Source organism: Capricornis sumatraensis, chromosome 15 (assembly GCF_032405125.1).
Source record: "Capricornis sumatraensis isolate serow.1 chromosome 15, serow.2, whole genome shotgun sequence".
NCBI classification, from domain to species: domain Eukaryota; kingdom Metazoa; phylum Chordata; class Mammalia; order Artiodactyla; family Bovidae; genus Capricornis; species Capricornis sumatraensis.
In genome coordinates, this window is record NC_091083.1 from 68,305,581 (window position 1) to 68,333,521 (window position 27,941).

General features: G+C 43.2%; 1 protein-coding gene across 1 annotated transcript in view; it reads left to right on the plus strand.

The window, feature by feature from the left end:
- PHF20 (PHD finger protein 20) overlaps positions 1 to 27,941 on the plus strand; it is a 135,221-nt gene that overhangs the window by 91,946 nt on the left and 15,334 nt on the right. The window contains exons 11-14 of the mRNA XM_068986907.1: positions 13,535 to 13,633; positions 14,642 to 14,812; positions 16,193 to 16,371; positions 25,245 to 25,344. Of these exons, the coding sequence (XP_068843008.1) occupies positions 13,535 to 13,633; positions 14,642 to 14,812; positions 16,193 to 16,371; positions 25,245 to 25,344 (549 nt within the window). The remainder of the gene's footprint in view (positions 1 to 13,534; positions 13,634 to 14,641; positions 14,813 to 16,192; positions 16,372 to 25,244; positions 25,345 to 27,941) is intronic.

Below are 27,941 nucleotides of genomic sequence, written 5' to 3' on the forward strand. Positions count from 1 at the left end.
GGACCTCCCCTGGGCAAAAGCTTTTCTTTTGTGTATTTTACCTAGAAGAGGAATTGCTAGATGGAATGGCTTTAGTTAATGTACCAGGATGTATTTGAAAATGGTGGCTCTGACTTGAACACTGCTGTCCACTCTGTGATTTGTCTGATCCTTATCAGCTTTCGGTATTATCTGACAGAAATGTGCCCAATCTGAGGAATTTGAAGTGGTTATCTCGTTGTTTTTCTCATTGAGAAAAACATTTGTACTTTTTAGATTAGAGTTGGAATTGTTACAAGTCTCCCCTATTTCTGCTGGGCTCCCACCCCACCCCGTTCTGAGACACAGCCTGAAAGAGGTAGCTGTGGCTTGAGGGATTTGGTCTGCTCTGAGGGCCATTCTATCTGAGCCTCTCTCTCCGTGCATTGGTCTAGCCTGTTGGTTTGCTGTGGTCAGCTGACCTCTGACTCCCGTCAGCACCCTCGCCCCCTCTCCCTTTTCAGTGCTGTGGTGGAAGAAAGGAAGGAGCAGCAGTAGGGGCGCCTGAAGGCCTGAGTTCGAGACGGCTCTGCCACTCTGATTTTTCTGGTATTGATTAAATACCTCAGCTTCTGATACGTAACATGGAGGTTAGACTTCTGGCCCCCGCAAAAATGCTGGGGAGGTCTTTATGTTAGGCGGTTAAAATCATTTTGAAATGTTGTACCCATGTTAAAAGCCGCACTGTTCTATAAGAGCCCTAGATTAGAAACAGCTCAAATGTTTATTCATAGTAGAGTAAATAAATGTGTAAAGAGTAGAAATCTGTATGCAGGTCAGGAAGCAGCAGTTAGAACTGGACATGGAACAACAGACTGGTTCCAAATAGGAAAAGGAGTACATCAAGGCTGTATATTGTCACCCTGCTTATTTAACTTATATGCAGAGTACATCATGAGAAACACTGGACTAGAAGGAAGCACAAGCTGGAATCAAGCTTGCTGGGAGAAATATCAATAACCTCAGATATGCAGATGACACCACCCTTATGGCAGAAAGTGAAGAGGAACTCAAAAGCCTCTTGATGAAAGTGAAAGTAGAGAGTGAAAAAGTTGGCTTAAAGCTCAACATTCAGAAAACGAAGATCATGGCATCTGGTCCCATCACTTCATGGGAAATAGATGGGGAAACAGTGGAAACAGTGTCAGACTTTATTTTTTTGGGCTCCAAAATTACTGCAGATGGCGACCACAGCCATGAAATTTAAAGACGCTTACTCCTTGGAAGAAAAGTTATGACCAAACTAGACAGCATATTCAAAAGCAGAGACATTACTTTGCCAACAAAGGTACATCTAGTCAAGGCTGTGGTTTTTCCAGTGGTCATGTATGGATGTGAGAGTTGGACTGTGAAGAAGGCTGAGCGCTGAAGAATTGATGCTTTTGAACTGTGGTGTTGGAGAAGACTCTTGAGAGTCCCTTGGACTGCAAGGAGATCCAACCAGTCCATTCTGAAGGAGATCAGCTCTGGGATTTCTTTGGAAGGAATGATGCTAAAGCTGAAACTTCAGTACTTTGGCCACCTCATGCGAAGAGTTGACTCATTGGAAAAGACTCTGATGCTGGGAGGGACTGGGGGCAGGAGGAGAAGGGGACGACCGAGGATGAGATGGCTGGATGGCATCATTGACTCGATGGACGCGAGTCTGGGTGAACTCCGGGAGTTGGTGATGGACAGGGAGGCCTGGCGTGCTGCGATTCATGGGGTTACAAAGAGCTGGACACGACTGAGTGACTGAACTGAACTGAACTGAAAGAGTAAATCAAGTAGATGAATTGTGGTATCTTGATACAGTGGTGTACAGCAGTAAGTGAATGAACTAGTCCAGCTACACCTGCCACCATGGGGATATTTCACAAATGTAGTGTTGAGCCAGAGAAGCAAACATAAACTCACACATGTGATATGATGGGTATGTAAATAAAGTTCAAAAATAGATTAAAATGAATCTGTTATGTTTGAGAGCTGTACAGTGGTTATCCTTGGGGGTAGGTGGATGAATGACTGAAAGTGGGGCGGGAGGGAGACTCCTGAGGTGCTGGAGTTCTGTATCCACAGAATTGTAACCACCATGTAACCTGCATAGTGGTTGTAACTGATGATCATGGTGATTGTCCGAGGAGGGACCTTTCCCAGTGTAGAGCACCTGAGTACAGGGTGGGTGTTTCCCGCCCAGGAAGGTGTGCAGATCTCTTGTTTGGTTTTGGAATTCCTTATTAACTGTATTTGAGTGTCTTGATTTGTGTGGAGTGAATATGTGCAGGCTTGAAGTCAACGCACCTGAATTTGAACCCGGCTTCCTCTGTGACCTTGGGCAAATAATCATGAGCTTCAATTTCTCCATCTGTGACATGGCAATAACTACCTGCCTCAGAACTTTATTATATGAAATGCCCTAATGTGAAATACTTAGCACAATATCTGGCCTACAGTAAACTCTTAATAAATACTTGGTCTTTATCTTGGAGACAAGAGCCCAGGCAGTCACAGAGCTTAGTTTTAAACTCAGCTGACCTCTGATGAACTGCAAAACAACTGCAAAACCAATAGACAAGGTATTGTCATTTTAAGAAACCTGAGTGAGTGACTTTTCTACTCTTATGTACTGCATTTGGGTCTCATACCAACATACTGACTTGGGGTTTTTAAGTCCTCTCTCTTAATACAGAAGAATCCCTTTCACTAGTGTTTGGAAGTCTATTGGTGAATTGGAGATTTTTTGCCTGCCAGGTTTTTGAAATAGCAAGATCTACTATGGTTATACTCGCCAGACTGGCAGGGATGGACAATTACAAAATGCTTTAGGGGGAACGAAAGGGTCTTTAAATCCGTATATTTAACTTGTGACCCCCTCTGCTGGTCCTTTGAAAATTGGTCTATTTGGTGGCAGAGCATGTCACGCGGGCCCCTCAGCCACTGTTGGGGTCTAGCCTGGTCATTCGTGTACCCTGTCAGATGGAGATTAGATTTGTGCAGCCAGGAAGGGCCTTGCCTGCTGGTGCCCCCATCCCCATCATGTGCACACCGGTCACATAGATGATTTCACAGCTCTGCCAGCCCTGACTGCTGAGATTGCCAGACTGTTCATCTTGCTGTGCTCTAGCTGGTACATTAAAACTCTGGGCACTCGTCCTGCCTCTGCCACTAACCAGCAGGAGTCTCAGTTGTCACCATCTCTGAACTGGGGTTACTAGACATGTTGAGCCTTCATCAGACCCCTGGATATCCTTCAGAGCCAACGCAGAGTCATGTTCAGAGTATGTCATAGGCCCCAGCCTTTCAGAAAGCACCTGCTCTTCCACACATTGCCCCTCACCTTTCTCACATCAGAGCCTCCTTCTGTTTCCTCATGGTTTTGCTGGGTACTAGACTAATCTGATAACTAAATTTCTTATGATTTGAAAGAATAAAACTGGCTCAGTAGATCCCCTGTTCTCTCAGGATATCTAGGTTTCACCTCCACTTCTAAGAAAGCTCTTATCTGTAGGTGTGGATTTTCAGAAACTGGGGGAGTTTGGATGGGGAGATGTTTCAAGGTGAGATTCTGACACCAGGCTGCCTGTGTCCTCGATCACAGGCAGTGTAAACTCGACATAATGGTTAAGTGAAAAGCAGAATGTTACATAGCGTGTGCTGCTTGGGGACAGTTACTGTCAAATAGTGCCCCCTTTTATGCTGAGTATTTTGATTATGGCTGTTGAGAACTTGGATTCTAATAGATTTCTCATATGGAGATGTCTGGAGCTTCTGGTCCAGGAGCATCAGAAACTTCTGCAGAGACCTTTTTGGGTCCTCCAGTCCCCCCAGCTCCATTTCCTGCTTGGTAGATTTAGGGAGGAGAAGCCATTCTGGCCTGAAGCCCACAGACTCAGTCTCAGTAGCAGTCCTGCTCCTATTCATGTGTGATCTGAGCTCTTCACAGATCTAATCTCCTTTCCAAAATGATGATGTAGAACTAGGTATGCATAAGAAAGGGCTCCTTCCTGTGGGGAGAAAAGCACAGAAACAGATACAGTGAGAACTTCTAAGCTCTGTGTAAAGAATGCATGAAGTGCCATGGAAACACAGATTGAAGTATTGGCCTGTAGAGCAGGGGCTGGAAGTTCCAGAGGAGGAGGTGACATCTGAGTTAGGCCTGAAAGGGTGAGGGTAGGTAGGGGGTGGACCAGGAGGCAGGGGACTAGGAAAGGAATCCCTATGCCAGGAACAAGCAGATCAGAGCTCAGAGTCACTGAGAGGAACAAACTGCCGTCGTCTGTCCCTCGGGTACCCTTCTGACTCTGGCCCTCGTGTGTTACCTCTTCCCTCAGCCAGGCCTTTAGTGAGATACATTAATCTGGAAGGTCAGTTTAAATTTGCTTTTCCAAATGAGGCTTCTTAGAATACCAGAGTCCATTTAGTAACTTCTCTTCCAGGGGTAAATTCAGGCTTCCTTGGTGTTGGCTTTTAATTCTTCATAGGTGAGTTCAGTCCTGAGTAGAGATTTGGCCCAGAAAGACTATTTGAGGATCAAAGGGAACCTCACCTGTGCTTATTACCTAGTGTTATGTCCATTTCGTTCATATTCTCACTCTGGGTAAACTTTGGCTAGGCTAAAAGGTGCCTTGGAGCACCAGAGTGGGCACTTCTTTGTCTGTGCCTTTTCTTGTGGTGCTAGACTGACCTTCTCATAGAACCGTTCCCTCTCCCCTTAGAGAGAAGGGAGCAATAGGAACTTAATTGGGATGTAGATTATGGGTGCCTTAAAGAGACAACCAAAGAGGCTGGCTTAAGATGGAGATTAATTTATGTCTCTGGCCAAACTGTAGGCTTCCTACGGTGACTCTGCTATGGTCTGAGCAGTTGTCCAGGGCCAGCTTCCTCCTCAGTATCCCACCAGCCCAGGGTGTTGTTCTCTCTGCATGGACCAGCATCACTCATTACCTTGCCTGTCTTTCAGCTGCTGGTAAGGGAAGGGTGAGGCATGCCTTCTTCTTTTAAGGGCACATCTCAGAAGTGGCACACATTACCTCTGTTCATATCCCATAAACCAGGACATCTGGCTATCCACACCTTGCTTAGGGGAAGCTGGCAAGTATATCCTTTTCCTGTGGGAGAGGTGGAGAAGTGGGTATTGGGGAATACATAGTAGTCTCTGCCACATGAGGTAAGGTGGAAAAAGGTAGGACTTGAGGAAGGGGTTTAGTGGAGGGCTCCTTTGGGCCAGAATCTGGGTGGGATCCATGGTGGGGGACTGATGGGAGATGAGGCTGGAAGGATAGACAGGTGAAGTGACGGTGTTAGGAAGCCATGAGATGGCTTCCTCTAATGGGTAGTGAGAATCCCTCCGAGGGTGTACACACTCCTGCTCTGCCCTCAGATGCCGTCCTCTCATGCAGGTGACAGCAGGCTCTGGTCACTTGTCCCCAGCATGTGGCGGTGCTCTGTGGTGTACAGGCAGTTCCCCTGTGGCTGGAGGGTGATGTCATTTTTTCCTGCTTCCCTCCTGGAAGCAGCAGTCTGGTGTCCTTTTGCTCTCACAGCACAGTGAGGGTCTGAGGAAGAAGTAGGGAGCAGGCTGTACAGAGGGAGTGAGAAAGGCTCTGGTGTTTCTCCTGATGGCCACCTGCAGCCTGGGGGGAGGACAAGTGGCCCCATCCCAGAAAAGCCTGGCCCTCCTGCTCCAGGGCTCTGGCAGGAAGTCACTCTTCGTCCAAGTCTGAGCTTTCGGGAAGAAGCCCTGCAGCCAAGCGTCTGTTCTGTGGGTTGTGGAACAGTTGGTCAAGCTGTTCAGAGAGAGACCTGACCACAAACCAGCCCCACTTTCCAGGGGGAGAGTTTCACAGGCGAGGTAACACCAGCACCTGTTTGAGTCCTTGTCATGTGCCGGCCACTGTGCTGAGTTCTTTACTTGTATTGTCTTACTTAATCCTCAAAGCAAACCCTATGAGACAGGTACTGTTGTGCCCACTTGATGGGTCAGAAACTGGTGCTGATGAGACGGATTAACTTGAACAGCATCAACACATCTAGCACTTGGCATAGCCAGGATTTGAACTTAGTTGCAGTGCACGTATTCTCCCCTCTGGGCCGTACACCAGGGAAGGGTGCCCTGCTGCTGGGCCCTGCAGTGGGGAACAGAAGTGCTTCCTTGCAGGAGACTTCCTGTGCACATGGCTAAACCGAACGAGTGAGTTCTTCTTGTTGTCACCTTGTCTGTCCCTGTTCCTCAGGGACTCACCTGAGTTAGCTTAGTCCCTGCTGGACAGTTCTCCCTATGGGTTCTGCCACCTCAGGCCACATGTGACTTGACAGTCTTCAACCAGGAGCTAGGGTGAGCCTATGAAGGCTTGCTCTCTTCCCTCTGTGTTCAAGAAACACAGATTCCTATAGAACAACTTTGTAAAATATCTCTTCTTTTTATCCTCATTGCTTACTTCTCTAATTGAAGCCTCAGGAGGGGACTCTTTAAGGCTTAATATGACCATATTTCTGAACAGCTGCAACACTTAGGATGCTTTTAGTTACAAGTAACAGGAAACCCAATTCAATTTGATTCTGCAATAAAGAGGATGTGTGAGTCCACGTTAATAGGGAAGTCTGGGGAAGGCATACTGCTCCAGGACTGTTGGTTGTCTTATGTCACCTCTCACTGCTGTTTTTACATTAAACCCTTGTGGTCAGAGGATGGAAGCCAGAAGCATTTAAGGCTTCATGCCACTTCCTTCAAATCTAACAGTAAAGTAAGAACATACCCTTTTTATAAACTTTGGACCAGAGTCCCAAGTTTGGGTTGGATTAATTTATTCCTGTACCTGCCTTATGAACCAGTTGGCTGAGGCTCAGATTGTCCAAGCCTATCACTGTGACAAGAGGCATAGGATTACTCTTATGTATTTAAGTGAGTGTGTGGTTAATCCTGTCCAGACTCTTAAATGCTGCACAGTGAAGGAAGGGTAGAAGAGATTCTGGGCTATACCTGCAATGTCTGTTGCACCCAGCAAGTCCACCCAGCAGACCCTGCACAGCCAAGGAGAGGGTGGCGGCAGCATTGAATTGCAGAGCAGTTGGCATTGCTCTGTGTTCATTTCCTATTTCAGGGACAGTGCACAGGGCCCACACATGGCCCAAGTACTCAGACCCATGTATCTGAGTTCATCTTTTCTGTATACTAATTTGTATGATCTTGCATCTTCCCTGAATTTCACTTTCTCCTCTGTAAAGCTGTAATCATGTTAAGATATAGATGTGTTTTGTTCAAAATTGAAGTTGATCAGTTTGAAGTTGTGCAATATGAAAAGCCTTATATATAAAATTTGAATTAATGCAAATCCTAGCAAATTGAGAAAAATCCATCAACCATATGATTTCAAAGCTGGTAGGCCAATGAAAGTGTGTTCATTATGCCTTTATTTTCTGGGAATATTAGTCATGAATTATGTGAATTTGAATAATGTGGGGTCTTCAGAAATCTCTTGTATATGATGAACTTCCGCATCTTTTTTCTTACAGCCTGTGTGTTCCCTAAAGGATGCAATGCTGTTTTATAAAATGTGAAATGCAAAAATTGTTGCTAGAGAAACCCAAAGGAATTACCATAACTGGGCATGCCCTGGATTTGGCAGTTTATACCCTACACTTGCACCTTTCCTTCTCAAGGATTCAGAACCTAGGTTGTATCTCTTCAGCCAGATCTGCTAGTGTTTGGGTTAATGCTGTTAGCATTACATTAAGCTAATGGATACAGCTACTTTAGGTCATTAAAACCTGAGTTTACAAATCAAGAACTGGATTGAGCAGTAGTTTTTATATGTGTATGGGTGGAGGTACATCAAATCGCATCAATCATTTGCTCAAATTCATAGTAAAGACCAATATCCTGGTAAAGCATAAACTGTTTTATTTCTCTCGTTTCAGTGTTCCATATTATTCTGTTTTCTTGTCTTATTGTGCTAGCTAGGATGTCTAGTACCATGTGAGTAGGAGTGTTGAGACGGTACATCCTTGCCTTGTTCCTGATCTTACGAGAAAACATCCAGTTCTCAACATAAATATGAAGTTAGCTGTACGTTTTTTGTATCAGTAGATGTCCTTTATTCCGAGTTCTCTGAGAATTTTTATCTTGAATGAGTGCTGGATTTTGTCAAATGCTTTTCCTGCATCAGTTGATATATGATTTTTCTTTTTTAGTCTGTTGATATGGTTGCTGTTGTTCAGTTGTTGCATCATGTCCAACTCGTTGGGACCCATGGACTCTGCCGTGCCAGATTCTTCTGTCCTCCACTATCTCCTGGAGTTTACTCAAATTCATGTCCTTTGAGTTGGCAATGCTATCTAACCATCTCATCCTCTGTTGGCTCCTTCTTCTCTTGCCTTCAATCTTCCTCAGCATCAGGGTCTTTTCCGGTGAGTTGGCTTTTCCCATCAGGTGGCCAGAGTATTGGAGATTCAGCTTCAGCATCAATCCTTCCAGTGAATAGTCAGGGTTCATTTCCTTTAGGATTGACTGGTTTGATCTCTTTGCTGTCCAAGGGCCTCTTAACAGTCTTCTCCAGCATCACAGTTTGAAAGTGTCAGTTTTTTGGTGCTGAGCCTTATGGTCCAACTCTCACATCCTTAAATGACTCCTGGAAAAACCATAGCTTTGACTATGTGTACCTTTGTTGGCAAAGTGATATCTCTGCTTTTAATACACTGTCTAGGTTTGTCATAGCTTTCCTTCCAAGGAGCAGGTGTCTTTTAATTTCATGGCTGCAGTCACTGTCCACAGTGATTTTGAAGCCCAGGGAAAGGAAATCTGCCACTGTTTCCATTGTTTCCCATCTATTTGCCATGAAGTGATGGGATTGGATGCCATGATCTTCGTTTTCTGAATGTTGAGTTTCAACCCAGCTTTGTCACTTTCCTCTTTCACCTGCATCAAGAGGCTCTTTAGTTCCTCTTCACTTTCTGCCATTAGAATGATATCATCCACATATCTGAGGTTGTTGATATTTCTCCCAGCAGTCTTGATCCCAGTTTGTGATTCATCTAGCCCAGCATTTTGAATAATGTACTCTGCACAAAAGTTAAATAAGCAGGGTGATAATATACAGCTTGACACCATCCTTTTCCAATTTTGAACCAGTCCATTGTCCACGTCCAATTCTAACAGTTGCTTCTTGACCCTTAAACAGATTTCTCAGAAGACATGTATGATGGTCTTATACTCCCATCTCTTTAAGAATTTTCCAGTTTGTTGTGATCCACACAGTCAGAGGCTTTAGCAGAAGTAGATATTTTTCTAGAATTCCCTTGCTTTCTCCATGATCCAATGAATGTTGGCAATTTGATCTCTGGTTCCTCTGCTTTTTCAAAACCCAGCTTATACATCTGGAAGTTCTTGATTCACATTCTGGTCAAGTTTAGCTTGGAGGATTTTGAGCATAAACTTGATAGCATGTGGAAAGAGTGCAGTTGTACAGTAGTGCAAACATTCTTTGGCATTGCCCTTCTTTTGGATTGGAATGAAAACTGATCCCCTTCATGGATCACAGCTTTCTTGTGGCGAAGGAGCTTGTGTAATTCAGTGAAGCTATGAGCCATGCCGTGGAGGGCCACAAAAGGCAGATGGATTATAGTGAAGAGTTCTGACAAAACGTGGTCCACTGGAGGAGGAAATGGTGAACCACTCCAACATTGTTGCTGCAAGAACCCCAGGGACAGTATGAAAAGGCAAAAAGATATGACACTGGAAGATGAGCCCCGCAGGTTGGAAGGTGTCCATAATGCTCCTGGAGAAGAGTGGAGGACAATTACTAATAGCTGCAGAAAGAATGAGGTGGCTGGGCCAAAGTGGAAATGACACTCAGTTGTGGATATATCTGGTGGTGAAAGTAAAGTCCAGTGCTATAAAGAACAGTATTGCATAGGAACCTGGAATGTTAGGTCCATGAATCAGGGTAAATTCAACATGGTTAAGCAGAAGATGACCAGAGTGAACATTGGCATCTTAATAATCAGTGAGCTAAAATGGACAGGAATGGGTGAATTTAATTCAGATGACCTTTATATCTACTACTGTGGACAAGAATCCCTTAGAAGAAATGGAGTAGCCATCATAGTCAACAAAAGAGTCCAAAATGCAGTACTTGGGTGCAATCTCAAAAACAACAGAATGAACTATGTTCATTTCCAAGACAAACCATTCAACATCACAGTAATCCAAGACTGTGCCCCAGCTACTGATGCTGAAGAAGCTGAAGTTGACTGGTTCTGTGAAAATGTACAAGACCTTCTAGACTGAAACTAACATTAAAAAAAAAGATGTTCTTTCCATCCTAGGGGATTGGAATGAAAAAGTAGGAAGTCAAGAGATGTCTGAAGTAACACGCAAGTTTGGCTTTAAAGTACAAAGTGAAGCAGGGAAAAGGCTAACAGTCTTGTCAAGAGAACACACTGGTCATAGCAAACACCCTTTTCCAACAACACAGGAGACAGTTCTGCACATGGACATCACCAAATGGTCAATATTGAAATCACACTGATTATATTCTTTGTAGCTGGAGATAGAAAAGCTCGATACAGTCCGCAAAAACAAGACCTGGAACTGACTGTGGCTCAGATCATCAGCTCCTTATTGCATAATTCAGGCTTATATTGAAGAAAGTAGGGATAATATATACCCAACTGAATGCAGAGTTCCAGAGAATAGCAGGGAAAGATTAAGAAGGGCTTCTTAAATGAACAAGGCAAAGAAATAGAGGAAAACAATAGACTACATTAGTTGTTGAGCTAGCTTTCCTTTATACCTGGCATAAATCCTAGTTGGTCATGGTATATAATTCTTTTGATACATTGTTGGGTTCAATTTGCTATTATTTTTGCATTTGTGTTCATGAGAGAAAATGGTCTTTAGATTTTCTTTCTTGTAATGTCTTTATATGATTTTAGTATTAAAGTAATGCTGGCTACATAGAATGAGTTCTAGTGGGCATTGCAGAAATGAGTTGTTTTGTTTCTATTCCTGAGGAAGACTGTTCCTAGGATTAGAGGAAAAGTAAATATTTTTGATAGCTTTTATGACATTTAGAAGACTTTTAACCATATCTTGCTAATTAATTGAATGATTTTGGCTAAGTCAGCTTGTTTCTTTGGGCCCTGATTTGTGTTTGTTTTTGGCCACACCACAAGGCGTGTAGAATCTAGTTCCCAGACCAGGGATCAAACCCATGCCCCTGCAGTGAAACTGCAGTCTGAACCACTAGACCATCAGGAAAGTCCCTGGGCCCTATTTTCTTAATCTTAAAAACAGTATTTTTGTAAATTAGACTGAGGTCTTTCCTCGAGTTCTTGTTTTTGAGCTTTGTTCCCCAGTTGCAGAGTATTTTAATAGGAAGGGAGCTTAGAGACCCTAACGTCATGTGTTCTTTAGCCAGTAGATTAACTTCTGCCTGTAAGGCTAGGCTTGCCAGCTGGGAGATGCAGCCCACTATTTTCTCTGATAGTTCCTGGATGTCTGATTGGGAGAGGGACTTGGGCGATAGTGCTGACTTGATGCTAGAGAGCCAGTTGAACTGTTTTTAAATGTCTTTATGATATCAAGCTGGTGTCTGCCTCACCAAACTTCAGTTTCCTCATCTGTAAGGCTGGAATGATACACACAGTTGGTTGTCAGGACTGAATGAGATATTTGCGATTGTTGCACACAAGTGCTCAGTTAAAATCAGTTGAATCTGGATGTTCACTCTATTCCACACTTGCTTTATGATCCATCTTGATTCCACATCAGAGTCACTTGAAGAGTATTTTTAAAAAACCCTGATGCCTTGAAAACATTTCGCTAAGTTAAAGAAGCCAGACACAAAAGGTCACATATTGTATGTATATGAAATGCCCTGAATGGATGAATCCACAAAGCCAGATGGAGATTGGTGGTTGCCACGGGTTGAGGGTTTGGGGAGAATCTGCTTAATGGGAAGTGGTTTTACTCCGGAGTGATGGGAATGTTTTGGAACTAGGGTAGAAGTGGTTGCCAGTATTGTGTACTACATGCTGCTGGATTGTTCCTTCTCAGCCACCACCCCCCAACCTTCCCCCCGCCTCCCTACAGCTTTATTAAAGCTTACTTGTTGTTGTTCAGTGGACTGCATATATTTATATTGTATAATTTAAATATGTACCTGGGCATTACCACAGTAAGATGGTAAACCTGTCGATTATCTCTTAAAATTTCCTTGTGCCCTCTTTTAATTCCTCTTTTCCATTCCTCCTCACTCTCTCATCCCCAGGTAGTCGCTATTCTGCTTTCTATTTTATAGATTAGTATTTCAGTTTCTAGAATTTTATATACATGGAATCATGCAGTATGCACTAGATTTTATGTGACTCCTTTTACTCAGTATGCTTATTTCACTTATAAATATTTACTTTTGTTGTTGCATATTATTTATATGCAACATATTTATACTTTTATTGTTGAAAGTATTTCATTGTATAAATACACCACAAATTATTTGTCCATTCACCTGGTAATGGACATTTGGGCAGTTTTCAGCTTGGGAGATTACAACTAAAGCTGTGGGCATTCATGTACAAGTCTCAGTGTGGACATAAGTTATCCTTTCTCTTAGGAGTGGGGTAGCTGGGTCAGAGGATATGTGTGTGTTTAAACATGTCTTAACATTGAAAAAGTAAAGCATGAGCAGTTATTTGAAATGCTACAGATATGTTTGATAAGAAAGAAGAAACAACTGGAGTTTTGCAATGGTGAAGCTATTAATAACTTGAAAACTGCAGCTTCAGTTGAGTGGTAGGTGGGAAGCTTTTTAGGTGGGAATTAGGAAAACTGAATTGAGAAGTTTGGCAGGAAGTGTTGATAACTTCAGAAGCTTTGCTGTGAAAAGAGTTGTGGCTTTTGGAAGGTGTGAATTGTTCCTTTTTAAATGGATATTTTTATATGGTGTGAATTGTACTTCAGTTATTAAAAAAAAAAAAAACAAGAATCAGCATCATCATCAAGCAAGCAAAATCCTGACATCCAGGATTCAAACCAGTTAAGTCAGAATCTTTGTGTGTAGGACCCGGGCATTCACTTTCTGAAATCTTCCTTGGTAATTGCAAAATGTAGCCAGTGTTCAGGAATAGTGATCTAAGTAAGGTTGGCAAACTTTTTCTGTAAAAGACCAGACAATAAGTATTTTCAGCTTTGAGGGCCAGAAGATCTCTATTTTTACTCCTCACATCTGTCATTGAAGCACAGCAGCAGCCGCAGTCAACATTTAACAGATGAGCATAGTGTATTTCAATAAAACTTATTTCCAATAACAAGCAGTGGGCTAGAGTTTGCCAGCCTCTAGTCTAAAGACTCAGAAGGGGCTTTAGAGAAGGGGCTGCAGCAGAGTGCTGAGGGAGATGGAAGATGACCTCCCAGGCAGTACCCAATCGGGAACTGTGTTCTTCTGCCCATTTTAGTTCTCAGTTACTTAAGCATAAATATCCTGGCATTGAAAACGGAATGTTAGAATTCCAACACTTACACGCTTCTATTTAATTCTAGCTGCAAAAGACAAGGAGAAGAATAAAGAGAAGAAATTCAAAGAGTTTGTGAGGGTGAAACCAAAGAAGAAAAAGAAAAAGAAAAAGAAAACCAAACCTGGTAAATTTTCCCCGGGGCATTTCACTTGGGTTTCCTTACAGGTAAGAGGGGTTGCTTCTTCATAGTCCTGCCTCTGAGGAGAGGCAGGGTCAGCAAGCCTATAATGGAGCTTGTGGGATCGGCCTAACATGGGCAGTGACAGAGGAAGAGCCCACTTACCCTGGGTGCCTCAAGGCCGCACTGGCGTATAGAAAGCCCTCCCTCGTGCTGTGTTGGCCAGCATTGCCCTATCACAGTGAAAGCATCATTGTAGGAGAGGATATGCAGGTGAATAACTGTATTTGTTTGCATACACAACTCTTTTTTTAGTTTTTATTGTATTTATTTGTAAACTTTTAATTTTGTATTGGTGTATAGCCAATTAACAATATTGTGATAGTTTCAGGTGAACAGTGAAGGGACTAAGCCATATACATGTATCTATTCTCCCCTGTACTCCCTTCTCATCCAGGCTGCCACATAACATGAACAGAGTTCCCTGTGCTACACACTAGGACTTTGGTTACCCATTTTAAATATAGCAGTGTGTACATGTCCATCCCAAACTCTCTAACGCTTCCCCCATTCCTTCCCCCTGGTAACTGTAAGTTCGTTCTCTAATTGTGTGCACACACAACTCTTAAATGTACATTTCTGAACCCTTTTAAGAAAGGATGTATCTCTTTAAAAGTATGTGCCTAGCTCCAACAAAAATGCCGATTTTTAAGAAAATCAGTGCTCCAGTCTTGGGAGCTAAAGGAATGCCACATTTTATTCTCAAACCATCTTCTGGCTTAGAGAAACAATCTTCTCAGAAAAGGAGGGAGAAGGGTGGTGGTGAGGAGGAAGGCTTTGGGTTTGAGGTTCTTAGAGGTAACTATAAGTATTAACCTGTACTCTTTTGTAACTGAATTCCTCCTGAGCATTTGAGCTGTTTGACCAGCAGAGCTGTTGGTTGGATGGTATTGATTCTGGAATGCCCTGATGATGTCTAGGGGTGCTAATTTCTTCTTGATCATGTTCTTCCAGAATGCCCTTGCAGTGAGGAGGTCAGTGACACTTCCCAGGAACCTTCTCCACCTAAGGCATTTGCTGTTACCAAGTGTGGTTCCTCACACAAGCCTGGTGCCCATATGAGCCCACAGATCCAAGGCGCAGAGTCTGGAAACCACAAAGGGAAAGGGAAAGTGAAAGTGTCTGGTAAGGAGGCTCTCTGCTGGCTTGACCATTTGTACAACACTATAGTCTGAGACGGAGAAGGCAATGGCACCCCACTCCAGTACTCTTGCCTGGAAAATCCCATGGATGGAGCAGCCTGGCAGGCTGTAGTCCATGGGGTCGTGAAGAGTCTGACATAGCTGAGCGACTTCACTTTCACTTTTCACTTTCATGCATTGGAGAAGGAAATGGCAACCTACTCCAGTGTTCTTGCCTGGAGAATCCCAGGGACGGGGGAGCCTGGTGGGCTGCCGTCTATGGGGTCGCACAGAGTCGGACATGACTGAAGCGACTTAGCAGGAGCAGCAGCGTAGTCTGAGAATGCTGGATTTATGTTGATATTGTAGTCTACTCTTAGGCCTTCTGCAAGTAATTGTTAGAGCTTCTAAATAAAAAGTACGTCAAATAAATGGAGAAGAAAATGGCAACTCACTGCAGTATTCTTGCCTGGAAAATCCCATGGACAGAGGAAGCTGGTAGGCTACAGTCCATGGTGTTGCAAAAGAGTTAGCAGCTGAAAAAAAAACAGACATCAAATGAAATAGGCCATTAGCTATACCTTTCCTGAATTTCCCTTCTCTCCAATTTTGGTCTTAGTAGAATGTCTCATAGGTACCCCTCAGCCAATGTGTCTATAACCAATTTCATTATCCCTGTTTCCCTTGCACACCTACCTCCCTGTTCCTTCATTTCTTGTTGGTGGCCTCTGCATATAACCTGGTTGCTTGGGGAAATCCAAGTCAACCTTGAAGCTTCCCCATCTTCAGCAACTCGTAGGATGATCATGAGTTTAAAAATAGTTAATAAATATATTTAAAGTACTTACAACAGTGTCTGGTACAGAATAAGTGATCAGTAAATGTTAGCTGTAATTATCACTAATCAGGCACCCCAGACTAGATATTCTAGTTCTGACTATCCTTGGAATCTTCCCCTTCCTCATTCTCTAAGGTTTACAGAGTTTTGAAGGTGACTGTGGATACAGACTTTGCTGTAAACCAGGTCCTGGGTAGCTGGGGTGAGGTTGAGGAATATGTTGGTGTCATTAGGGATGATGATCTGTAGGGTTCACGGGGAGTTGCAATTTCTCTGCCATTGAGCTCTGTGACCTTGAGCAGCTACTTAACCTTGGGCTTCAGTGTCGGGAAAATGAGGAAAGGGAGCTCAGTTTACTGCCATGCAGCAGATATTGTTTGGGCTGTTAGTAGATGACAGGCCCAAGGGACTAATTGGAGTTCATATTTCCCAGCTCTGTGAAAGCTCACGGAGGAGAGGGTCTGTAAGGTCATTTGTTACAGGCCTTGGTGATCTAGGGTTGATTATTTTTTTATTTTGTGACTGTGGTTTTCCCTTTCCTCGTAGAAGAGGATAATCTGAGTGAGTCCTCTTCCGAGAGCTTTCTTTGGAGCGATGAGGAGTATGGCCAAGACATCGATGTGACCACTAATCCAGATGAGGAACTTGATGGGGATGACCGTTATGACTTTGAAGTGGTCCGCTGCATCTGTGAGATTCAGGAGGAAAATGACTTCATGATTCAGGTAGGTGGAGCTTCCCGGAGCCACAGGTCCAGAGAAACACAAACTGGTCCTTGGTGGGGATTTTGAAGGGCTACTATTCAAGGCCAGCAAGAATCACAAGTCAGGTCAGAAGCCCCAGGTAGGCGGTACTTTCAGCACTAGGTTGAGTATTGCTTACTCGTTCAGGTTTCTCTGCATCTCAGGCCGGTAAAATCCTATTAATAGAATAAGAGAGAACTTGAGGGATCGTTGAGTGTAAATCTGTCATGCTCTGCTTAGGCCAGCTGGACTCACCAATGGGAAGGGCCTTGCCTGTGGTCACACAGTGAGGATTTAAACAGTAGGGACCCAACACTGTGGAGAGGCAGTTTGATCTTCCTGTGGACCCATATCTTCTCTCTAAGGTAGATTTTCTTTAACCCTGATGAAATGGTGGCCAGTTTTAGAGCTTGTCTGTTTCTTACTTTTTATTTCCCTGGCATCTGTAGTTGTCATCTCCATTTCTGGGATGTGTCTCCTGGCGGGGGTGAATGGGGGGAAGTCCCTTTGCCTGCTCTGGGAGACCGTCACTGGCTAGCACCTGCTTGCCTCTGCCCTTCTCTTGCTCTTAATCACAGTTGTGCTGGAGGTGACTGTTGCCTGGTTGACTCCCTGGACTGTCATAAATACCCTGGGTATTCAGGGAACCTGAGTTTTTTACGTAAGTCATGTGTACATTGGTTAGAACTATTTTAGGAGTTTTTTTCTCTTGAATAGCCTTCATGGCAGCCCCTGGGAACTGAAGGTACGTGAATGGTCTCCAGTAGCTCCTGCTATTTATGATCTTTAGTGTGCATTAGGTCAGGCTTCCCTGGTGGCTCAGTCAGTAAAGAATCTGCTGTAATACAAGAGACCCAGGTTTGGTCCCTGGGTCAGGAAGATCCCCTGGAGAAGGAAATGCCAACCCACTCCAGTATTCTTGCCTGGAATATCCCATGGACAAAGGAGCCTGGTGGGCTACAGTCCATGGGTCACAAGAAGTTAGACATAACTTGGCGACTAAACCACCACCATGCGTTAGGTCAGTTGTTCTCAGACTTTTTCAGCATCAGAACCCCTTGCCCATGTAGACTCTTTCACAGAACCCCAAAATGTATAACAGGTAAAAGCAGTAGTTTTGAAAGCTCAGAATGAATAATTTTTACTTTGAAGTTCAGAAATGGCCTCTTTCGGTAAGGTCTAATATGCATTCAGGGTGGTGTGCTGGTTGCTGACTTAGAGCATTTCAGTGTCTCTGTTGTTTTCTTCTTTTTGTGAGATAAGCCTAATGAACATGGCCATTGCGTGGGCGACTTTTCCTAAATAGCATGCTATGTAGTCACTTTAATTAATCAGAGACAGGCAGAAAAGCTTTGTTTTAAGGACAGCATAATACTTAGTTAGCCTAACAGTACAGAATTATGTGTACTGTTACGGGCTCTTAACATATGTTGTCTTAACATTAAGCTTGGAGTGTACATTTTTTGCTTTATTTTTTCTTTTGAAATAGTCCCATTTTATAAAACACATCTGTGTGTAGAATCTCTGAAGCTCAGTGGAATATAATTCAAAAACTTATATAACATGAAACATCCCCCCACTGTTTTAAGCAGATTTTTTTTTTTTAATTTGGTTTTAAAAGTATGTTGAAGATGGTTAGTTTTTATCCTGTCTCTCGGGGCATGTGCTCAGTTCTGGGCGTTGGAAGCCTGATTTGGTCCTCATATGTCCGCAGAAATCATTAGTGGTTGAGTAATGAAGGCCTCTCCTGGCAGGGCTCTTCCGGCACATCAGTGTAGGAGATGCAGTTCTGATCCACCATGGTACTTTCTCCATTGAGTTTTCTGTAAGTGGCAAGGATCACGGGGTGTTTGGGGGATAGAGCTTGAAGTACCACTTTTGTGCTATGAAACTAAGTTTGGAAAATTGAGGCCACATCAGCTTTCACATGGCTGAGTCCATTTTGTGCTTCCTGGGCTCCACTTCCAGCTCAGCCTCCCCTCAGCTCAGCTCAGCACTGTGGCTTGCTTTCTGGCATTGTGGTGGTGACGAGCTCACTTCAGAACACCGTGGGTTTTGCTGTAGAATACTTGGTGTTCACTTGCTGCCAGCTGCCTTTGTGTTATAAAGGGACAGTTCCTGACTTTATCTGTCATCATGAGCAGGGTACCTTTTCTACTCAGTAATTTCAGCAAAAGGCGTAAATTTAAAGGAAGCTAACATGAACAAATGGGACTTCCCAGCTGGCTCAGTGGTAAAGAATCTGCCTGCCAAGCAGGGGATATGGGTTCATTCACTGGGGATATGGGTTGGAAAGATGCCCTGGAGAAGGAAATGGCAACCCACTCCAATATTCTTGTCTGAAAAATCCCATGGACGGGGAGCCTGGCGAGCTGCAGTCCACGGGGTAGCAAAGAGTCAGACACAACTTAGTGACCAAACAGCAACGGCAGCAGCAGGAACAAGTACAGTTTAAACCTTTAAAATGCATTCATCTGGTTTTAAATCTATTCATTGTCTAGGAAAGTTCAAGTCATTCGTTCCCTTAAAATTTTAACTTACATTGATAATTTGCACAGTCATGAAATACATTTAGAATTTGTTTTGTAGAAGATTACTTTAGCGAAATAGTTTTCTTTGTTCATTTCATTATTTGGTATCAGTATTGCTCATGTATATTATTATTTGATTTTATTTACCAGTGCAAATTTAAATCACTGGAAGGTTAAAATCCTATTTAATAATCATGAATGTTTGAGAAATCTGGGTACCACATAAAAAATGAACATCAAGAAACTCATTTAATATTTGAATTATTTTAATTGCTCTAGGACAGGTTTGACAAACTTTTTCTTAAAGGACCAGATAATAAGTATTTTAGGCTTTGGTCATTTGGTTTCTGTCACAACTGCGCAGCTCTGCCCCAAGCAGCCAGAAGTAGTACCAAAAAATGAAGGAGTATGGTTATGTTCGTATAATACTTAATTTACCAAAATAGGACTTAAGCTGAATTTGGCCTGTGGGCTATAGTCTGTTGACCTTTGCCCTAGAGCAACAAATATATAACATTAGGTGCCAAACCCCAGTGAAAATTGTATAGCATCTTTAATAAGAAGCCCATATAAAAAACTTGTTTGCTTTCCCTGGAGACAGTCTTCGCCATGTTCTTGTGCATAACTCCAGAAACATTCAGTGGCAAAATAAGCAGTAATACATATATTCTCTCCATATTTTCCCTTTCTTTTTGTAAGGTGGCGCCAGTGATAAAGAACCTGCATACCAATGCAGGATACCTGAGAGACGTGGGTTCGATCCCTGGGTTGGGAAGATCCCCTGGAGGAGGACATGGCAACCCACTCCAGTATGCTTGCCTGGGGAATCCCATGGACAGAGGAACCTGGCGAGCTATGGTCATTAGGGTCAAAAAGAGTTGGACATGACTGAAGCAATTTAGCATGGATGCATACATACCATGAAGTTTACTGTCTTTTTAAATTTTAAATTGGAATATAATTGCTTTACAATGTGGCATTAGTTTCTATTGTACAATGACGTCAGTCAGCTATATGTTTACATATATCCCCTCCCTCTTGAGCCTCCATCCCATCTACCCTCTTCCCACCCTTCTAGGTCATCACAGCACTGAGCTGAGCTCCTGTGCTTCATAGCTACTTCCCACTAGCTATCTGTTTTACACATGGTATTGTAGATATGGCAATATATCTCTCAGTTCGTCCCACCCTCTCCTCCCTGTGTCCACAGGTTTGTTCTCTACATCTGTGTCTGTGTTCCTGCCTTGCAAATAGGCTCATCAGTACCATTTTTCTAGATTCCATATGTATACATTCAGTTCAGTTCAGTCGCTCAGTAGTGTCCAACTTTTTGCGACCCCATGGATTGCAGCACGCCAGGCCTCCCTGTCCATCACCAACTCCTGGAGTTTATCCAAACTCATGTGCATTGAGTTGGCGATGACATCCAACTGTCTCATCCTCCGTTGTCCTCTTCTCCTCCCACCTTCAATCTTTGCCAGCATCAGGGTCTTTTCAAATGAGTCAGCTCTTCGCATCAGGTGGCCAAAGTATTGGAGTTTCAGCTTCAACATCAGTCCTTCCAATGAACACTCAGGACTGATCACCTTTAGGATGGACTGGTTGGATCTCCTTGCAGTCCAAGGGACTATCAAAAGTCGTCTCCAATACCACATATATGATATTTGTTTTTCTCTTTCTAACTCTGTATGACAGACTCTTGGTTTATCCACATTGCTAATTTACCAGACTAACCATTTTTAAATTTATGTGGCATTAAGTGAACTGGCATTGAGTACATCATTTACTTTGCTGTGCAACCATCTTTTTAAAAATTTAAACACATGTTATTTTAATACATAGTATTTTCAATATCTTTTTTTCATTTAATAATATATAAGTTGAAGACCTTTCCATTTTCAAATCTCAGAAAGCTTCCCCAGTCTTTTTTATAGCTGCACAATGAACAAATCATCATTTATTTAACCTTTCCCTTATTGCTTGACATTTAGATTGTTCCTAGTCTTAATAGCAGTATAATGAATGATTTTATGTAAGTATACCTGTGAGACTGAGGTTTTTTTTTTCTGGACTTGTTTATCTCACAAGACCTCAAAAAATTGTCAGAAACTCACCTTTATTCCCTCTTGAGCCCACCTAACCCAATCTTCAGTACAAGACAAAAGACTCAGTTTGAGCAGAAACAGGAACACCAGAATAAGAGTGAAACTGAGTTTTAAAGTAGAGTTTCTGGGCAAAAGTTTGTGTGCCTTTGTTATTTTGAGAAATACTGTTATATATTATTTGTCATAACAACACTATAGAAACCCTCCCTGGTGTACCAGGGGCTTCCCTGGTAGCTCAGCTGGTAAAGAATCCCCCTGCAATGCAGGAGACCCCACTTTGATTCCTGGGTCAAGAAGATCCGCTGGAGAAGGGATAGTCTACCCACTTCAGCATTCCTGGGTTTCCCTGGTAGCTCATCTGGTAAAGAATCTGCCTTCAATGTGGGAGACCTGGGTTCTATCCCTGGGTTGGAAAGATGCCCTGGAAAAGAGAACAGTTGCCTAATCCAGTATTCTGGCCTGGAGCATTCCATGGACTGTATAGTCCACAGGATCGCAAGGAGTTGGACACGACTGAGTGACTTTTCACTCACTGGTGTACCAAGAGCAGACTTACCAGTGCCCTTGTCACTACAGAGTATTATCAAACTTTTTTTATCCTTGCTCTTCAGATAAAAACAATCTTCTAGTATAGCTATTTTGTAATTTATTTTAAAAAATTTAAAAAAATTATGATTTTTTTCACACACATTTTTCTGTGTTTTCCATGAGCTACAAAGAAGAAAACAAGGATGACCCAGATTATTTTCACCCAGAAATAACCACTGTTATTTTTAAATGCACACATACAAATGCATATATAAATGAAAATTATAATCTATAAACAGCTGTTCATGAGACTAACACTTCTATGATGAAAGCAGTAAATGTTTAAAAATTTCAGGGAATACATAAAGGTATGAAGAATTAGTTGATACTTACATATAATCTCAAAATCTAGAAATACTAATGTGTATGCTTATTATTAGGCTGATTTAACTTCACATTAATTTATATTAATACAGTTTTCTGAGAAAATTGTTAATTTGAACATCTTTTTAATGGTTAATTTGAACATCTTTTTGCTTGTTTTTTTATAATGGTTAATTTGAACATCTTTTTACTTATTTTTTTCCTTTGAGCTGTCTATTCATGTTCTTTATCCATTTACTTGTTGGATGGTTGGTCATTTTCCTGCTGGTTTGTATAGGCTTTTTGTTGATAGGTTTTTGTATCAGCTGTGAAAACGGTGACAAATATTTGTATCTGTTTGGTCATCTGTCTTTTGACTTATCTTATAGATGCTTTGTTTTTATGAGGTCAAATATATCAAACTTCTTTAATGGCTTTTGAGATTTGAATAGGAGTTGATTCCTCATTGGAAGTTCATAAGAGTCTACAGAAAACTCAATAAACGAATTTCTTCTGGTTTCTTCTGGTAGTTTTGAAGTTTCCTTTATTTTTTAAAAACCATGTAAATCTTTGATCTGCCTGGAATTTATCCTGATACAGGATGAGGGCTCTCACTACCCAGTTGTTCCAACACCATGCCCCATATTACAGAGCTACCTTTGTTTACTGTATTTCTGTATGTAGTTTGTTTCTTATTCTGGATTCTGTCTTCTTTTCCATTGATTGCGCTCTATATTTGCTTGTACAATTCTATTTTAGTTATTATGCCTTTTTTACTATGTTTAACATATCTGGTAGGGCTAGTACCCCCTTTTGTTTTTTTAATGAATTTCCTGGCTATTAGAATCAGCTTCTGTATAGTTCCAAAGCTATTAGTTTATTGTTTTATTGGCACTGCATTATTTTTATATATTAATCCAAGGAAAACTGCCATCCTTTTGATAATAACTCTTGCTATTAAGGAATAAAGTGCAGCTTATTCATTGACTGAAGTCTCTGTGTCCTTCAAATAATCAAAAATTTTCTTTATTTAGATCTTGCATGCTTTTAGTCTTAGTCTTAGATTTATTCTTAGATAGTTTATCTTTTCTGTTACTGTTTCTAAACTTAAACTTTTGGGGAATGCCCTGGTGGGCCAGCGGTTAGGACTCGGTGCTCTCAGTGACTGAGGGTGGGGCCCTGGGTTCGGTCCCTGGTCTGGGACCACGATCTTGCAAGCCTCACAGTGTAGGTGCTCCCCCCTAACCCCCACTCCACAAATTTTAAAAAGCTTTTTAATTATTTTAATTTTGTGGTCGCACTGCATGGCATGTGGGGTCTTAGTTCCCTGACCAGGGATCAAACCTTGTGCCCCCTGCATTGGATGTGCAGAGTCTTAACCACTGGACTGCCAGATTAAGTTCCCAATTTAAACTTTTTAAAAATGAACAATGTATATTAGCCCGACCCACATGAGAAAATTATTTTTAAAATTTCAGCTTAGCTGTATTTGATTCAATTTTGGTATCTCCTAGTTCTTAAAACACGAAGTCATTGGTGAGAGAGACTTTCATTCTTAATTATTCGTCTGTTTTCTGCTACCAGCTGCCTTTGTTGTCTCATACCCTTTTCTTTCCCTCTGAGCCTTAGTTTCCTTGTTGGAAATGGAAGAATCTAGATGACATCTGAAGTCTCTTTCAGCTCTGCCCCTTTTGATTCTGATATGATCAGCCCATAAAAGTCCTTTGATGCTGAGGCCTATCTGATTCCAGGTGGCTGTAGACTGTGAGCTTCAGCTTTTTTCCCTTGTGGCCAGGCCAGTGGTCTACCCTCAAACCATGTCAGAAGCTCACTGTCCCCTTTCCAGAGCTGTCCACCGGTTCAGGGCCTGGTCTGGAACTGCTGGGAGTATCCTGGCGTCTCCCTTGGCGTCCTTTTCCACTCCGTTCCTCCCCTGGACCTGAGCTCTCGGGCGTCCTCTCCTCAGGCCAGCCACCACTCTCCCAGTGCTGCCCTCACCCTCTGCTCCTTTCTTTTTGCTCTCTGCCTCCTGCCCCTTCTCCCTTTCCTCCTTCCCCAGGAAAGGCAGTGGAGCCTAGGGGTTAAAAGAGTGGTCCCCAGCCTTTTTGGCACCAAGGACAGGTTTTGTGGAAAACAGTTTTTCCCTGGACCTGGGGTGGGGAATGGTTTTATGATGATTCAAGTGCATTACATTTACTGTGCACTTTATTTCTATTAGTATCACATCAGCCCCACCTCAGATAATCAGGCATTTGATTCCAGAGGTTGGGGACCCCTGGGTTAAAAGAACTAGTCGTGCAGTTAGTTGGGCTTGTGTTTGATCAACAGTGGATCCAACAATGTTGATCCACTGTTGCCTCTTCTCAGCTGTGTGACCTTTGGTAAGGTTTAGAGAGAAGAAATGCAGAGTGCTAGCACGTGGTTGGGCTTCACTGTTGGCTCAGTGGTAAAGAATGTGCCTATAATACAGGAGACGCAGGTTTGATCCTGTGTTGGGAAGATCCCCTGGAGGAGGGCATGACAACCCACTCCAGAATTCTTGCCTGGAGAATTCCATAGACAGAGGAGCCTGGCAGGCACAGTCAGACATGACTGAAGCGACTTAGCACATTCATAGCACATGGTTACTTCAGGAGGCATCACAGTGAATTAGCCTGCCTTTTTGTAGTAGGAATAGGCTCTTTATACATTAAAGCTGTGTGCTGGGCTCCACGGTATGACACATGACCCATTGATTCCTCACTGACAGCCCCACATGGTCAGTAGGAATAGTATCCTGTTTTACAAATGGGGAAACTGAAGCCCAGGGTGGAGAAGTGACCTGATCTGCAAACTCACACAGCTAATGAATGTCTGAGCCAGAATTCAAACTCAGGTTTTTGTCTTTCGAACCTTTCTGTGAGGGCTTAAACAAATTTTCCTCCGTCTTTATAAAGTGATCAGAAAAGTTTCCCTCTAGATATGGGAGGGAAAGTAGTCATTTTTCTGAGATCAAGTACTGTGTAATCTAAATTCTCTTTATCTGTGCCGTCCAATACAGTAGCCTCTAACCTCATACAACTGTTGAGCACTTAATATGTGGCTGGTGGGAAAAAGAACTGAATTTTTAACTTCGTTCGTTAATCTAAACGTTAAAAGCACAGGGTAGCTACTGTATTGGCCAGCGCAGCTCTGCAGGTGGCTGCAGCTCAGCTCCCTTGTGAGTCCATGGGGAGTGCCCTCCCTCCCTCCCACCTCCCAGTGCCCCTACCCCCACAGGTGGGTCTTATTTTTGGATGGAGGATTCCTTCTGAGTTTAATTTTTTTATTGCTTCTTTAATTCTAACAGTGTGAAGAGTGCCAGTGCTGGCAGCATGGGGTCTGCATGGGATTACTGGAAGAAAATGTGCCTGAGAAATACACCTGTTATGTTTGCCGAGACCCTCCAGGTAGCGATTTCTGGAGTCAGGGATCTTAACAGTATGTAGCCTTTTCCTTAGCACAGCGGGTGGTGCAGCAGCCTGAAGGTCTGGGGTCTTGAGACTCATTTCTTCAGTGTTGGCTAGACTCGGCCTCCTCGCTCTTGTTGCTAGCCACCTGGTGGCCAGCTGTCCTGAACTTGGCAGTAAGAAAGAGTGCGTGGAGAGGTTCACTTAGCGGAAGACCTGGCCTTGAACTAGAATCTTTGTGTGTGTGTGTGTGTGTGTTTGTGTGTGTGTGGTTAAAAAATCATATAACATGAGCTCAACCCTGTTAACAAATTTGTAAGTGTCTGGTGCAGTGATTGTTTATAAAGTGTACGCACAGATCTCCATAACTTTCCCATCTGGTGCAACTGACACTCCGTGTGAACTGTGGGATGCTGTACAGGCTTGCATGTCGTCCCTTCATGTGCTGGGCCACGCCGATCTTTTCTCTGTCATTCCAGTTTTAACACATGTGGTGCCAGAACGAACACCTTTTCCTTTTCTTGAAAGTTCATGAGGATGTGGGCCGACCTTGACTGCTCAGGGCTGTTGGAGGGTTGGCAACCGGCCTCTGCTCCCTCTGGTGGCATCTGCCTTCCACTGCATCCTTGCCACCTAGAAGGGAGATGTGCCCTTGAGGTGGACGGGAAAGGTGTTTGCAAAGAGCCTGTCTGTCACCCAGAGGAGTGAGTTCTTTCCTTAGGATCGGTTTGTTTCATTGTTCATGACCGCAGGGCTGGCCTGTGGCTCTCGAGTGCCCCTTTCCAAAAATCTCAGTAATGGATTGTAAATCTCTGTGGTTCTTTTCTTGCTGTCAGTGGGATGGGGACATTGTCGATGTGAGGTCTCTCCCCTTGGGTCCAGTCCCATGATCCCCTTACAGCTAGACAATGCTTGAGAGCCTCTGCTTCTGTTACTCCTTTTAGTAACAATGAGATGGCACTGGTAGGAGCTCCTAGTCCTGTATTTTTGCTTATGAGGAAGAAAGTGATGCCCGGGGATACAAATGACTTTCCATCCCATGAAGCAAATTGGAATTAGAACTGACTTTGGGACTAACTCTCTTGATTTTGCTGGTTATATAGGAAGGGCTACCACAGTCATTTTCCAGCAAGTAGGGCCCCCTGGGGCCTGATAAGGTCTATTGTGACACTGAGTCTTCTTGTGCTAGATTAGTCTATAGGCAGAGAGCAATCTGCCTCTACTTTTCCCTTTACCCCAAGGAAAGAACATGGCCGGAAGAGTAGTCCATGAGTCATAGACTATAACTGATGGGTAGGATCTCAGAGACCACTTAGTGTAGCCTTGACATTTAACAGGCAAGCATCAGGTCCAGAAAGGGCATGACTGGCATAAGATCACTCAGTTAGTGACAGAGAGAAGATGAGAACTGGTGTCTCTGACCTTTGTCTTGTCAAACCGGTAATGCTGCTCTGAATCCTGCTGCTCAGGCCACCTCTGACAGCCGCTCTGAGGCTCCACACGTAGCCCCCAGGGCTCCTTTGGGGCATTGTTTAAAAAATCTCTTCTGTCTACTTTGTCTCTCACTCTTTCTTCCACTTTTTCCTTTTAAGAAATCATATACACCATCTTCATCAATCCCTAGGCACTTTCTGGGCTTTTATAACTAAATTGCCAAGACTGGGAGTAGATTCCTCGAATTGAGCACTCAGTGACTGTCACATTTACTGTCTGTGTTTGATTCTGCAGTGTCTTGGGCCAGAAGTTTAACCTAACAGAGCTATTCTTTAAGGGTTACTTAACAGAGTGGAGGTGGATTCCCCACCATGTGTCTTAGTAAAGCCAGAAAGAGTCCAAGGACCTTGATAACGATGGATTATTTTAGGGTTTTTAATAGCTATTGAGAGGTGAACAGCAGTCTGATTGGAAGCTGTTCCCTAGGCTTTTGCAATAGGAAACATTGCCAAGTCACATGTGGTTGTGTTTTCAGTCCAAGGATCCCTGTAGTGAACAGGACCACTGAGGCTGTTCAATTCATCTGTCATTGTTAACAAGTGGGAAACGGACATCCAGAGAAGGGAGCAGGGTGTTCATTCAGTCAGGTGGTAGGTGACAGTTGAAGGGGACTTGGGGCGTCTTTCCAGGTGATAAATTCATTCAAGATGGCTTTTGCTAGACACTGGCATGAACAAAACAGTTCCTATTCTGGCTCTTAGTGGGATTGGGGCCAGAAACAGATGTCAAAATAAGACATATAAACAAAAACATATTAGCTGGGGATGAATGCTTTGATGGGACAAAAGCCCTCGGACAGGAAATGACTGGGAGGCACCAAAGAGGCTGTCTTATTGGGAGGTAACTAAGGGCCTGTCTGAGGAGGCAGTGGAGAGCCAGTTCTGCAAAGGTCTTGGGGAATAGCGGTCCAGACATGTGGGGGTGGGGTGCTGGAGCAGAGATCCTAAAACCAGAAGGAGCTTGATGTGTTCCAGAAAGGGTAAGGCAAGGAGGGGAGGGAGGAGCCAGGTCCTGCAGGCCTCATTAGACCAGAGTTAGGCCCTTGGGTTTTCTTTTGTTCACAGTAGGAAGTCATTGAAGGTTTTCAAGTGGGAGAGGGAATG